At 62.6% G+C, this 11900-nt stretch overlaps 1 protein-coding gene across 1 annotated transcript; it reads right to left on the bottom strand.

Moving 5' to 3' along the window:
• Window positions 1-44: 44 nt before the first annotated feature.
• Window positions 45-10715, bottom strand: AIFM3 (AIF family member 3). Its single transcript, XM_079942184.1, has 19 exons — window positions 10590-10715; window positions 6973-7186; window positions 6696-6805; window positions 6365-6474; window positions 6230-6274; window positions 5884-5980; window positions 5697-5809; window positions 5268-5354; window positions 4823-4914; window positions 4609-4739; window positions 4408-4523; window positions 4247-4318; window positions 4106-4169; window positions 3455-3531; window positions 3232-3349; window positions 1916-2014; window positions 1584-1659; window positions 1041-1145; window positions 45-195 (listed from the first exon to the last, which is right to left on the bottom strand). Exons 1-19 carry the CDS (start codon window positions 10618-10620, stop codon window positions 156-158), a joined length of 1797 nt encoding a protein of 598 aa, XP_079798310.1. The 5' UTR covers window positions 10621-10715; the 3' UTR covers window positions 45-155.
• Window positions 10716-11900: the final 1185 nt, after the last annotated feature.

Below are 11900 nucleotides of genomic sequence, written 5' to 3' on the forward strand. Positions count from 1 at the left end.
TTGGGAGGTGAGCCAGGCAGCCGAAGGCAAGCACTGAGAGGGCTCAGGTTCTGCCCTGGGGGCTCCTGGGGAACTGGAGGTTGGCACCTGCCCCCCAGGCTTGGCCTCTGTCCCTGATGACCCAACATGCTTGCCCAAGTCCGCTGCGTGCAAGCTCAGGATCCTTTCCCTGTGAGCCAGGACATGTCGCCAGTCCTGCAGGAATGAGGGAGGAGGAGTGAGGGTAGAAGGGAGCAGGTTCCCCTCTGGACACCAAGAGCAGCTAGCCCTTGAAGACAGCAGGGAGCTGTGCGAGGCCCTGGTGCCCAGCAGGGATGTGCACTTGGGCAGAGCGGGGAGACCACCAGGCGTAGGCTCTGGGCTGAGGTGGGAAAGGCTCGGAAGAAGGAGAGAACACACGTACTTGCTGTGCAGCACAAACAGCCTTTGCGAAGGCAAGAGGAAGAGACAGAGAAGGCCGGGGAGAGAGTGTGTCATTCCTGTCCCCCCTTGGTTCTCCGTTTCCAGTCTGAGCCCCCCCGCCCCCATCCTGGGGCCTCCAGGCTTTCCTCAGCCCTTGGTGGTGGTGGTGGGGGTTCTGTAGGCCACTGAGTCCACAGGGTGACTCCCAGTGGCACCATGCCAGGATGAGGGTAATGGCTGGTGTCCGGTGTTCTTCAGACCCTGAACAACACCCCACAACTCTGTCAGGATGTCCCCAGGGGCAACACTAGCTGCATTTCCCCATGGTTGTGTTCAACCATGTGCAGTGGGGTGTCCCGGGCTCAGTGATTGCCCAAGCAGTGGGTCTTAACCCTTCCCCGCAGCACTGGTCCTGCCCTGGACACAGCCTCTTTCCCTTCTACCCACCAAGAGCACAAATAACCAGCCCTCTCCCAAATCACAACCCTTGCCCCACACCACACCATAGCCCTGGGAGCCTCAGGCTGATTGATGGGGGGCGGGGCTGGGGAGAACACTGGAGGACTGTGGGGGCAGCTAGAACCAGCACCTCGGGGGACTTCTCCCCCCTCCCCAAGGCACCCAGTGCCCACACTCACTCCACCTCCCGCTTCCGGATGGTGCGGCCGGAGGCCAGCACCTCCGCCACCTTAGACACGATGGGATCGTAGTTCATGCTGGCCACGGAGATCACCTCGTCGCCTCTGCAGGGAGAGGTGGCCGAGCCTGAGGACTGCCCAGCAGCAGCCCCTGTCCTTGGAGACCCGAGTCCAGCTGAGGCCCAGGGAGGCTCTCGCTCAGGAATGTCCTGAGCTCCCAGCATGGCTTCTGCTCCTGCAGGACCCCATAGAGGCTCCAGCCTTCCTGCCCAGTGGGGTTCAGGGCGGGAACCTGTTCTGAGATCCCCACTCTCTACCTGTGTCACTTTCCTCGGTGTAAAAGTAGGGTGTCAACACCCCCCTCCAAGAACTGTCCCCACCTCCTCCCCTTTCCTGGCCGGCCCCTGCCTAGCTGCCTCCCGTGCCACTCGGCCCACCATCCAGGGAAGCCCCCTCCTCCGGAGCAGAGCTTCTCCGGGACGAGCCCCCTTCCCGACTGAGTACCCGCTGCTTCCCGCCCCCGCCCCACCCCGTTGCTCTCACTTGGTGTAAAAAGCCACGAACTTCAGCTCGTCCAGATCCCCCTGGATAATGACGTCGTCGAAGCCTTCTCCGTACCCTGCGGGCCGGGAGGAAGGGACTGGGCTTCACGGGGTCCGCGCCCAGTGCCCTTCCAACTCTGCCCTGGACCCCAGGCCCCGCCCCTGCGGTCCTTTTAGGGGGGTCCTGGCCCCGCCCGCAGGGAGTTCCCTGCTTCCACCTGCGGCCGTCATGGCCCCGCCCCCTGGATGCTTCTAGCCCCGCCCTGACGTCCAAGCCCCGCCTCCTCACTCTGCCACACCTGGGCCCTGCCCGCGTCCGGGGCCCGTTGTTACCCGCGTAGCGCAGGCTCTTGCTGAACATGGCGGTCCATAGGTAGGGTACCGTGCTGATCTCCGCCTCCTGCGCCAGCATGTTCTGGGCCGCCACGCGTCCTGAGGGTCCCGGGGTCGTGAGAGCCCCGCCCCGAGCCCTCACCACCCCTCCACTGCCTGCCCCGGCTCTCTGGGGACGCCTGACAGGTGGGGCTATTCCCCCCCACCCCAGAGGTAAATCACTGCCCAACCCACTGTCCACCGCTGCTCGCAGATAATGCGTGCAGAGAGGGACACCAGGCCCAAACCTGGCCACTAAGATGAAGTGCCTGGACTGGGTCTGGAAGGGCTTGGCTTCCCGGGACCATTTCAGATGTGACACAGGCAACTAACCGGACAGGTCAGGTCTGAGGAGGGAGGCGGGCGAATGGGGCACCAGTGTCCAGGGAAGCAGGGATGACAGCCTCACTCAGAGCCCAAGACAGAATAGGGTGGGTGGCTCCCCAGTTTGGACAAGGCCCCACTGGACCCCTGTATTTGGAGGTCTGTGACAGTCCTTGGACCCTCCCAGTTAAACCTTAATTATACTCAGCTGATGAGTAGCTTTTGGTTCCTTCAAACCTAGCACCAACTTTAGACCTTGGACCCGAGCAGAAATTGGTACCAGGAGTGGGGTTTCAGGCACAGATGCTCAGATAACGTGAAGGCCGAGAGAAGGGAGGAGGGTGCAGGGGGTCTGGCCGTCCTCTCTCCGAGGCAGCTAACTGGCTGTACCTGCGGCTGAGAGGCCCAGACCAGGTGTGCACAGGGACCGCCCAAGGGGAGGGGGAAGATTGTTCCTCAGAGAGCACAGCAGGTCCCCACTGAGCCCAGGTTTCCAGGCCCAGACGGCCACATCCCAGGGGCCTGCACGAGGCAGCTGGGTTCACAGAGCCAGTCAAGTGGCCCAAAGGGGAGAGTGGGGAGCTGGCCCGGGTTCTACTAAACCCCTCTCTCCCTCCCTGGGTGACTGCACAGGTTGGTGAGGAATTCTGCAGAACATGTGTCTCTGAGGACAAAAGGAAAGGAGAGGCTGGCTGGTGGAGGGACCAGCGAGGTGGGGCACTGTGGCTGGTGAAATGGGATGTCAAGAGGGCACTGGACGGAGGTCTGAGATGGGAGGTCTCTGTGAGCCGCCTTGACCACCTGCATGGGGCTGGCTGGACAGGCTGCCACAGAGCCTTGAATGGCTGACCCAGTGAGCAGGACCCGAGGCCAGCAACTGAGGGGGTAGGCCTGGGGAAGGCTGAGACTCTGGGACAGCCTCCCACCCCAAGCTGCTGCAGGGCTGGTGGTACCCTGGGCATGAGCCATCTGCCAGTGTGGGATGTTCACTTTCCGATTGTTCCTCCAGGCCAGGGGGAAGGTCACAGCGTCGCCAGCTGCAAACACGCCCGGGACATTGGTCTGCATCATCTGTGGGGAGGGGACCGGGACTCGTAGGTAGGACTGGCGCCCTGAGCGGGACCTCCCACCACCTCCGGCCCCAGCACACTGCCCGCCCTCCCCACCCAGCCCCACCTTGTTGACAGGGATGAAGCCTCGGGAATCCAGACCTATGCCGCTCTGCCTCAGGAAGCCCGTGGCAGGCACTGCACCTGGCAAGACAGGGGCCACTGTGTCCACTCCCCGGCCTCTCCCTCCTCCTGCCTCACTGCTCTGCACCACCACGCCCTTCACTCCCACAGTCCAGCCCAGACCGATCACCCAGCAGGTGGCACACCCTGTGCCTTCATGTCCTGTCTTCGCTGCCTGGAGCCCCACAGACCTTGGGGCTTCTCATCAGGCCTCAGGTGTATCCTCCTCCGAGAAGCTCTCCATGAAGCCCCTGGTGGGGGTTGGCATGCCGAGCCTCCCCAGCCCATGCTGCCACCTCCCAGCTTTGTCCCTCCCCGGACTGGCACCTCAGCTGGAGCAGGGACTAATTAGAGGCTTTTCTGTGTCCTGCGGCTGCGCAGGGCTACTGGACAGGGGTCATTGGGAGCGTCCTCCATGCCAGGCCAGGCTAAGCTGGTACCATCACCCCCCAACAACCCTGCCAAGGGGGTACGGTTGTGGTCCCCATTTTACAGAAGTGCAAACAGGCTGGGGGAGGAGAAGGGACTGGCCCAAGTTCACTGTCGAGCGTGTGCGGGTGACTATGCTCACTGCCACCGCCTGCCCCCCACTCACCAATGCCCACCACGCAGACGTCAGCCCGCAAGACCTTGCTGCTCTTCAGCACGACCTCCTTCAGCTGCAGAAAGCAGGAGTGAGCAGCTCCCGGGCACAGGGAAAGGGACAGAAAGCGGCGGGGGGTGGAGAAGGGCCCACCTTTCCCTCCTGGGCCCGCAGCTCCGACACCTCCGTCTGCATGTAGAACTTGACCCGGTTGCTCTCAAACATCTGCCATGTAGATTGATGGGTAGGCAGGGGTGAGAGCCAGGCGGGGGCAGGGCAGGTGCCGGGGCAGTGGGTTCTGAGTGGGGTCTCACCTTCATGAGGGCACGACCAACGCGCTCCCCCAGAAACCTCCTGAAGGGCGTCTCCTCCAGCTCCACCACGGACACTGAGTGGGCCTTCTCAGTCAGGTAGGCGGCCACCTCCATCCCTGGGGCCAGGCGGGGAGGGCTCGCACCCTGCACTTCCCAGGGCCATTGCTGCCCCAGGCCCAGCCCGCACCCCCAGCTGCTCACCCAGGAAGCCGGCTCCCACGACCACAGCGTTGCGGCCCCGGGCCAACCTCACCACGCGGTTGGCGTCTTCTGGCGTCCGGATGGTGAACACATTCTCCACGTCTTTGCCTTTGCAGCTCAGGGTCTTAGGGCTGAGACACGGCAAGAGTCGGGGCGGGGCTCCCGGCACCCCGAGCCCTCCGCATACCGGCAGGGGCGTGGGGACCCCTCCCACCTGCTCCCGGGTGCCAGCAGCAGCTTGCTGTACTCCAGCTTGAAGCCATCCTTGAACACGGCCTTCTTGTTCCTCACGTCCACCGTGACCACCTGTGACCCCGCCGGGCAGAGCGAGGCCTCCGGGTCCCGCCCCACGCCCAGCGCCCACGAGGTCCTCTGCGAGGCTCTGCCACCTGGATGAACCTTCCTCCCTTTCCTGGCAACCTCTCCTGACCCTTTAAGTTTCAGGCACCACCTCCCCCTCAAAGCCCTCCTAATGCTCCCAAGTCCCAGCCCTGAGCAGACGGTCCGTGGCCCCACACACTGGGGCCCATGACCCCCTAGGCCTGGTGCCTGGGCAGCAGGGCCAGGAGGGCAGAGCACACCCATACTTCCTGGGGCCTCACGCCCTTCACGGTGCCCATGAAGCCTTCCCCAGGCCTGTTCCCCAGCATTGTGCATACCTGGGCCTCAGTGAGCACCTCGATGCCTTGGGCTCGGAAGAACTCCTTGGGCCTCAGGGCCAGCTGCTCCAGCTGTGCATCCAGAGACTGCAGGAGATGCCAGCTTGAGACAGGACCCTGCACCCCCAGGCTCCCACCCCTCTGCAGGCCCGGCCCCACCTGGCCAGTGACCAGGTGGCCACTGACCCATTTTATAACCGAGGACCAGGGCCTCGGGGTCTTGGGGGCTGGCAGCCTCGGTCACACAGGAGCTACAGGACAGAGCTCGACAAACCAGATCTTTCAGGGGCACTGCAGATGGGCCTGGCATGAACAGAGAGGGCAGCTGGCCAGACCCCCAAGGGGCGGCAAGCAAGGGTCCCAGTGGACCTAACTGTGCCCAGTGGGACATGGCTCTGGCCCTGCCTGGCCCCGCTCACGCTCACCCACCTTGCTAAGCTTGGGCCGGTCGTAGGGAAGGTGCCGGTCCAGAGTGCACAGGACGATCCTGTCTGAGAAGCCCTCCTGCCGCAGCGTCTCTGCACACACCAGGCCAGCTGCGCCTGAGCGGAGGGGACAGTGGGTCAGGAGCCTCCTCTCCCCCACCCCACCCTGCCCCTCACAACCCACCACCAACCTGCGCCCACGATGAGCACGTTGGTGCTGCTGCTGTGGCCAGCGCTTGGAGAGATGCACGTGGCCATCACCTTGGTCCTTCGCTGTAGCTGCAGGGCCTGGGGGTGGCCAGCGAGTTGGGGGCAGCTGGAAGCTGGGGTCATTGCCGGGCTCCCTGTGCCCATCCCAGCAGGCCAGGTCCTGCTGCTCCAGTGCCACCTCATCCCCACCACACAGCCCTTCACTCTGCTCCCCAGCCACACCCGCTAGGCTCCCTCCCACCACAGGGCCCATGAACATGCTGTTTTCTGGGCCCAGAGGCCCTTCTCACCTCTCTCTTTTGCCTGAGCCCCAAGCTCCCCCCTCACCTGCTTGCTGGCCCGGACGTACACCTTCTCCTTCTCAATCTTCACCTGCAAGGGCTGTGTTGCTCAGGGCTGGGCTTTGGGGTGCTCCAGCCCCTGCACCCCCAGGCTCCCACCCCATTGCATGCCTGGCCCCACCTGGAACTTGTGCAGACTGTCCAGGCCAGGGAAGTCCTCCAGGTCTCCGGTGCTGATGTTGAAGCAGGCGCCATGCCAGGGGCAGCGCACCCGTCCACGGGACAGCACTCCTGGGAGGGGGCAGTGCTGGGCTGGGCCACCAGCAAGAGCTCCTCTCCAAGGACCCCTGTATCCAGCACCACTGGCCCTTCCCCACAGCCCAGGACACCCCACTAATAGACGGGGGCCTGGGGCCTAGTGGAGCGGGGGCTGAGCCTCCCTTGTGATGGGGGAGCCGCCAAGCCCCTGTCGGGGAGGTCCCGCCCTGCCCCCGTGGGCACCGACAGCTCACCTTTCACCAGGGGCGCACCATAGTGCGGACATTTGTGGCCCAGGGCATGGAACTCCCCGTTGTCTTTCACCAGCAACACCTTCCCCCAGCCCAGCTCCACTTCCCGCATCCTGGGAGGGGAGGGCCTGCCCTCAGAGGTCAGAGGTCGGAGAGCAGCCCCAGACCAGCAGGAGCCACAGAGGTGGTGGCCCCGATGGAGCCAGTCATGGGTCCCTTCCAGGCCTCCCAGCTGTCTTCCCACCTCAGCCTCCCACCCCCTCCCAGGCCCAGCACCCACTGGCCGTTCTCCAGGTCTTTGATGTGGCAGACAGCAGCCTCCAGGCAGTCCTGGGCACCAGGGTAGGGGTGGGGGGCGGGCAGGCGTTCCTCTGCATGGAAATGGCGGGCTGTGCCGTTGCCCTGGTAGGCCCGGGGGCTGCCCTTCCCGCCGGCAGACAGCTCCTCCTTGCCCCGGTCCTTCTCGGGCAGCACCACCTCGATCTTGAGCTCCACTGTGGGTGGGCAGGGGGGATGGCGGTGAGCCCCCAGCCCGGCCCACCCCATGAGCTCTGAGTGCGCGTTCTCCCCGGGCCTCCAGAAAGCCATCTGCACCACCAGCAAAAGGCAGAGCCGGGGTGCGGGGGGGTGGGGGGTGAGGGAGGCCCTGGACGAGCTTAAATTGATTTCTGCGTGTTCTCTTTTCCCCTAACAGAATTAGTGAGGGGGCACAACAAAGCTTACTCAACCCTGAAGCGACCCTTTCTCCAGGAATCCATGTGGAGGTGAGAACTCAGTGCTGGAGCCTTGCTGACCTTGAGGGAGTGGCCCCCATAGAGGACTGCGTCATCCCTGAGGACTCAGGGGCACGTTTGGGGCCTGAGAAACAGTGTGTCCAAAGCTGGACGCAGCCCAGTGCATGGCCTGTGAATCTGGGTAACGGGGGAATCGAGGGTTCCAGAGATTTGAAATTTTTTCAAAATTAAAAAAACAAAGTGTATGCACCATAATTGCAACTTTAGATAGCTGCTCTCGCCGGTTTGAGAATCCTTCATCATTTGCCAGGCGCTGGGTGCAGGGGCCTTGGGGGTGAACCCCAACTGGGTGGTGCATGCAGAGGGCACAGCGCCGCCCTCACCAGTGGGGCCTCCTCTGGGGGGAGTTAGTGAGATTATCATTTTCTTCTTTATACTTCTCCGCATTTTCCAAATTCCCTACCGTGTGCCTGGGGTATTTTTCTAATTAGAAGGGAACAATAAACAGAATTTTTAGCAGTGATAATCCGGCCTCCTGGGCTGCTGCTGCAAGGAGCGTGGAAGCTGAGCCGGGGGCACAGCGTGGGCCAGGGCCGAGGCCTGGGCAGGAGGCCCCCTCCCAACTCCCGAGGCCCCTGAGCCTCCAGGCGCCTCCCCCACAGACCTGACCCTCTAGAAACAAAGAACCCGGCTCACAGCTCCGGGCCTTAGCCCCTGCAGTTCCCTTGGCCTGGGCTGCTGTCCTGCCCTTCCCGGCTTGGGCTGGGCTCACGCCTGCCCATCCTCTCCCCCAGCCTGGTCTGGCCCCTCATCCTTCCTGTCCTAGCCCCCCTCCCCCCACCGCCGCCTCCCCTAAGGCTCAGGCATGCAAGAGACAGGGCTGAAGGTGGCTCCCTGATTCCAGCTGGGCAGGAAGGGCCCAGGAACACATCACGCTGAGGCTGTTGTGTCAGGTGGGGGGTTATGGGTGGGGTGGGTTTTTTCCTTCATTTTCCACGCTTTATGTAATGGTGTTAGAATGTTTTCAGGAGAATTAGAGAGACAGCTCACAGGAGCAGCCTGGCAGGGGCCCAGAGGACAGCCAAGCCAGGCTGTTTTCATCCTCTACCTCCTTCCAGAAGGCCCTGAGGTGCTCGCTGGTGTAGTCTAACGGGGGAAGACGTCAGGTCAGGAGCCTCAGGAGCTGCGGTGGATCCCTTAGACCCTTTCGGCAGATGCCTTCATTATAAAATGGAGAGAACAGTGCCTACCTCTTCTGGGGCAGTGGATACTGAAGGAAATAATAAATGTAACTCAGAGTAGATGCTCAATAGGTGAAGTTGGGTAGCTGTGTTTTATTGGTTAGCTCCGAGCCTCCTGGCTGCCGTGACAAAGAGGGAAAGCCTTTAGGTAGCACCAGTGGCCTAATAAAAGGCAGGTGACCAGATGCCAAGAGACCTGCACTACCTCCTAGTTCTGAGCTTACAAAGGACTGGCCTGGAACACTTCCTGAGGAACATGGGGCCCCTGAAGCACAGGGCACACAGAGGCGGCTCAGGAAGACTGTTCTAACATGCTCTGAGCCACAGGAGCCAGTGAGGTGGAAAGTGAGGAATTTGCAGAAGCCTCTTCTGCTCGTTCTGGTCTCCCTGTGGCCCCTCCTGACCCTCACTGAACTGTCATGGCCAGAACGCTCTCACTCCCACACCCTGATATTCCCCAAGCCTCACCCCAGACCTGCCACCATGGGCACCGGGGGCCCAAGCTCCTGCCCTCCTGCCACAGCCCACAGGAAGCCCAGCCCCCCAGAGAGGGAATAACACCCTGTAAGTGCCTCCTACGTGCCAGGCCCATGCCAAGCACACTAGCCTGCACAGGGGCACAACTATTAGTCCCATTTCACATGTGAGTACACAGAGGCTCAGAGAGGTGAAGTCACCTGCCCAAGGCCAAATAGCCAGGAACAGGCAGGGCTGGATTTGGGCTCAAGAGCCCAAATTCTTAGCACTGTCCCTGGTGTGGTAGGAGTGACCAGCCCTATACCAGGGGTCCTGGGGCCGGGGGTCCTGGGGCTTGGGGTCTGAGGTAGACCAGCCCTTTGGGGTCCTTTAAAGAAACCTACAGGTGGCATCTTCTGCCAGGGCCTCCTGTCAGCTCTGCAGTCCTACAGGAGCCTGATATGGGGCAGCCAGCATCCTCCTGTCTGCTTCTGACGGGAGAGAGTTGGGGTCAAGACAAGGGACATCATTTGCCCGAGGGCTGGGTGTCCGCAGCATGGGAGTCATGGGGCAGGCGCAGGTGGGTCCCTCTGCCTGGCAGGGCATCGCAGGTCTCCTCTTGCCTGCAAGTTCTCCCTCAGACCCAGGAAAAGGAGAAAAGGCTCATGGGCTCCAAGGTAATGGAGCTGATGGGTATCAGGTAAGGGGAGCTGGGGCGAGCTGGCCGGTGATCCCTGGGTGCACTACAGAGGCCTCTCTCAGCCTTGGTTTCTTCATCTGGGTCAGGCCTGCACACCCCTGCCTTCCGGGTGTTGTGAGGAGGGAAGAGGGAAAGTGGGGACTGGAGGGAGAGCCAGCACACAAGGGTCTCCGTGGAGAGCAGACCTAGGCATCCCCCAGCACCCTGCCCGCCCCCCAGCCCTGGGCTGGGACTGCTTGGGCCAGCCAGGGTGGGGATTTCCTCTACAAATGGGGAAGTGTGTCCAGAGAGGCCCAGGAGGCGGCCCAAGGTCACATGGGGTCAGAAGAGGTGAAAAGGGCTAGGACATGTCCACTCCACCTCATAGCAATTTTGAGAGGTCAGGCTTATTTTTTAGGGGGAGGAGGTGAGGCTCAGAGGGGTATCTTGCATGCCCTTGGTCATGCAGTTGCTGAGGATGTCCCCGGAGCCCCCTTCCCCAGCGCTGAGGGAGATGCTCCTCTCTCCGACCCAGCAGCAGGAGGAACCCTCCCCTCCCCTTTCCGAGAAAGATTCCACTGTTATTCCCACCACCAGCACCCTAAGCCCCAAATAAAGAGGGCTCCAGCCCCCCCACTCCTGCCCACAGCGTTAACATTCGGCTGCAGCCCAGCCTGACCTACTTCGGAGGCAGGGGGAGGGGCAGGAGGAAGGTGGCAGGAAGAGGGAGGGAGGGAGTGAGCGACAGAGGGAGGGGGAAGGGAGAGGGTGAGAAGAGAGGAGGTACCTGGCTTGGGCTTGGAGAAGCAGCCACCCATGGTGAGTGGCCCGCAGATGGGTGGGGGGCAGGTACACAGGCGGCTGGCTGTGGAAGGCCTAGGGTGCCCCCTGAGGGGCTGGACCCCCCGAGGCCCTTAGAGATGCTGGAGCTGCCATCCCAGCTGGAGCTGCCTGCAGGGAGACAGGAGCATCTATGGGGACCAGGGCTTTGATGAGGGCTGTGGGTAGAGACACAGAGAGACACGAGTGGGGGCGCTTCTCAAAGAGGCTGCGTTGGAGCTGGGAACCCTCATGCGTAGGGGAGCCGGGTCCCAGAGGAATGGCACCTGGCACCATGGACGGCACCTCCCTTCCAGGCCCCCAGGCTCAGCACCCTCACTCTCCTCCCCCTTTGCCTGGGCCCCTCTGCCCCAACCTTAGCCACATTTCAGGCCCAGGAAATCCTCCCCGATTTCTGCTGCCCCCTCAAAATCCTGCAGCCTGGAGCCCTGGGACCCTCCATTCTCCAGGGAGGCCACCATGCCTGGGGTCAGACCCAGGTCACCTTGGCAGACCAGAGCCTTCCTGGTACTCGGGGTTTCTCCCTCCTCAATGGGGCAACATTTAGTTCTCCCCCCTGCTCCCACCCTGGTGGGCAGCCCTGGATACCCACCTCTCCAAGGGCAGCCACTGCTTCTTGCTCCCAGCCCAACAGCGGACCGAGGCTGCCCGGCCCTGGAAGGCAGGGCAAGGGGGCAGGGGTCCAGGAGGCGGCCCAGCCTCCACCCCTCCCCCCAGTGTGAGCTGTGGCCAGGAGGGGATGGGGGCGGGGCTGGGCCAGTCCATTGGTCCCCAGGGAAACCCAGCTCCATGTGAACAGAAGTGGGCGGCCAGCCTGGGCCTGGTGGGGTTGGAGGAAAGTGAGGCCAGGCACACAGCTCTGGCTCCCACCCCCTCCCCTGCTCTTCCCCAAAGCCCCTGATGTTGAGGTCATACCCAACAGTAGATGGAGAAACTGAGGGGCCAAGGGATTGCCAAGATCAAGCAGCAGGTAGAGGCAACCAGGTGGTGTCCCACCTCCCTCCCACCTTAGTTACTTCCAAGACGGACAGGGACCCAGAAGCCCCTGTATCACCCTGCAAGCCATGGGGCTGGGGGAGGGGTCACCCCATCAACAAAGAGGTCCCTGCAGCCAAGGAGCCCTCAAGGCCACAGCGTGAGCCTTCCTTAACATGCAGCTTACAGACTGGACTTTGGAAGGCCCAGGACAAAGGTGTAGCTGCCTTGTTTACACTGACCTCCCCACAGTCCACCCCACTGTTATCCCTGCGGCTTCCCC

Source organism: Stenella coeruleoalba, assembly GCF_951394435.1.
Source record: "Stenella coeruleoalba genome assembly, chromosome: 14".
Taxonomy (NCBI): Eukaryota; Metazoa; Chordata; class Mammalia; order Artiodactyla; family Delphinidae; genus Stenella; species Stenella coeruleoalba.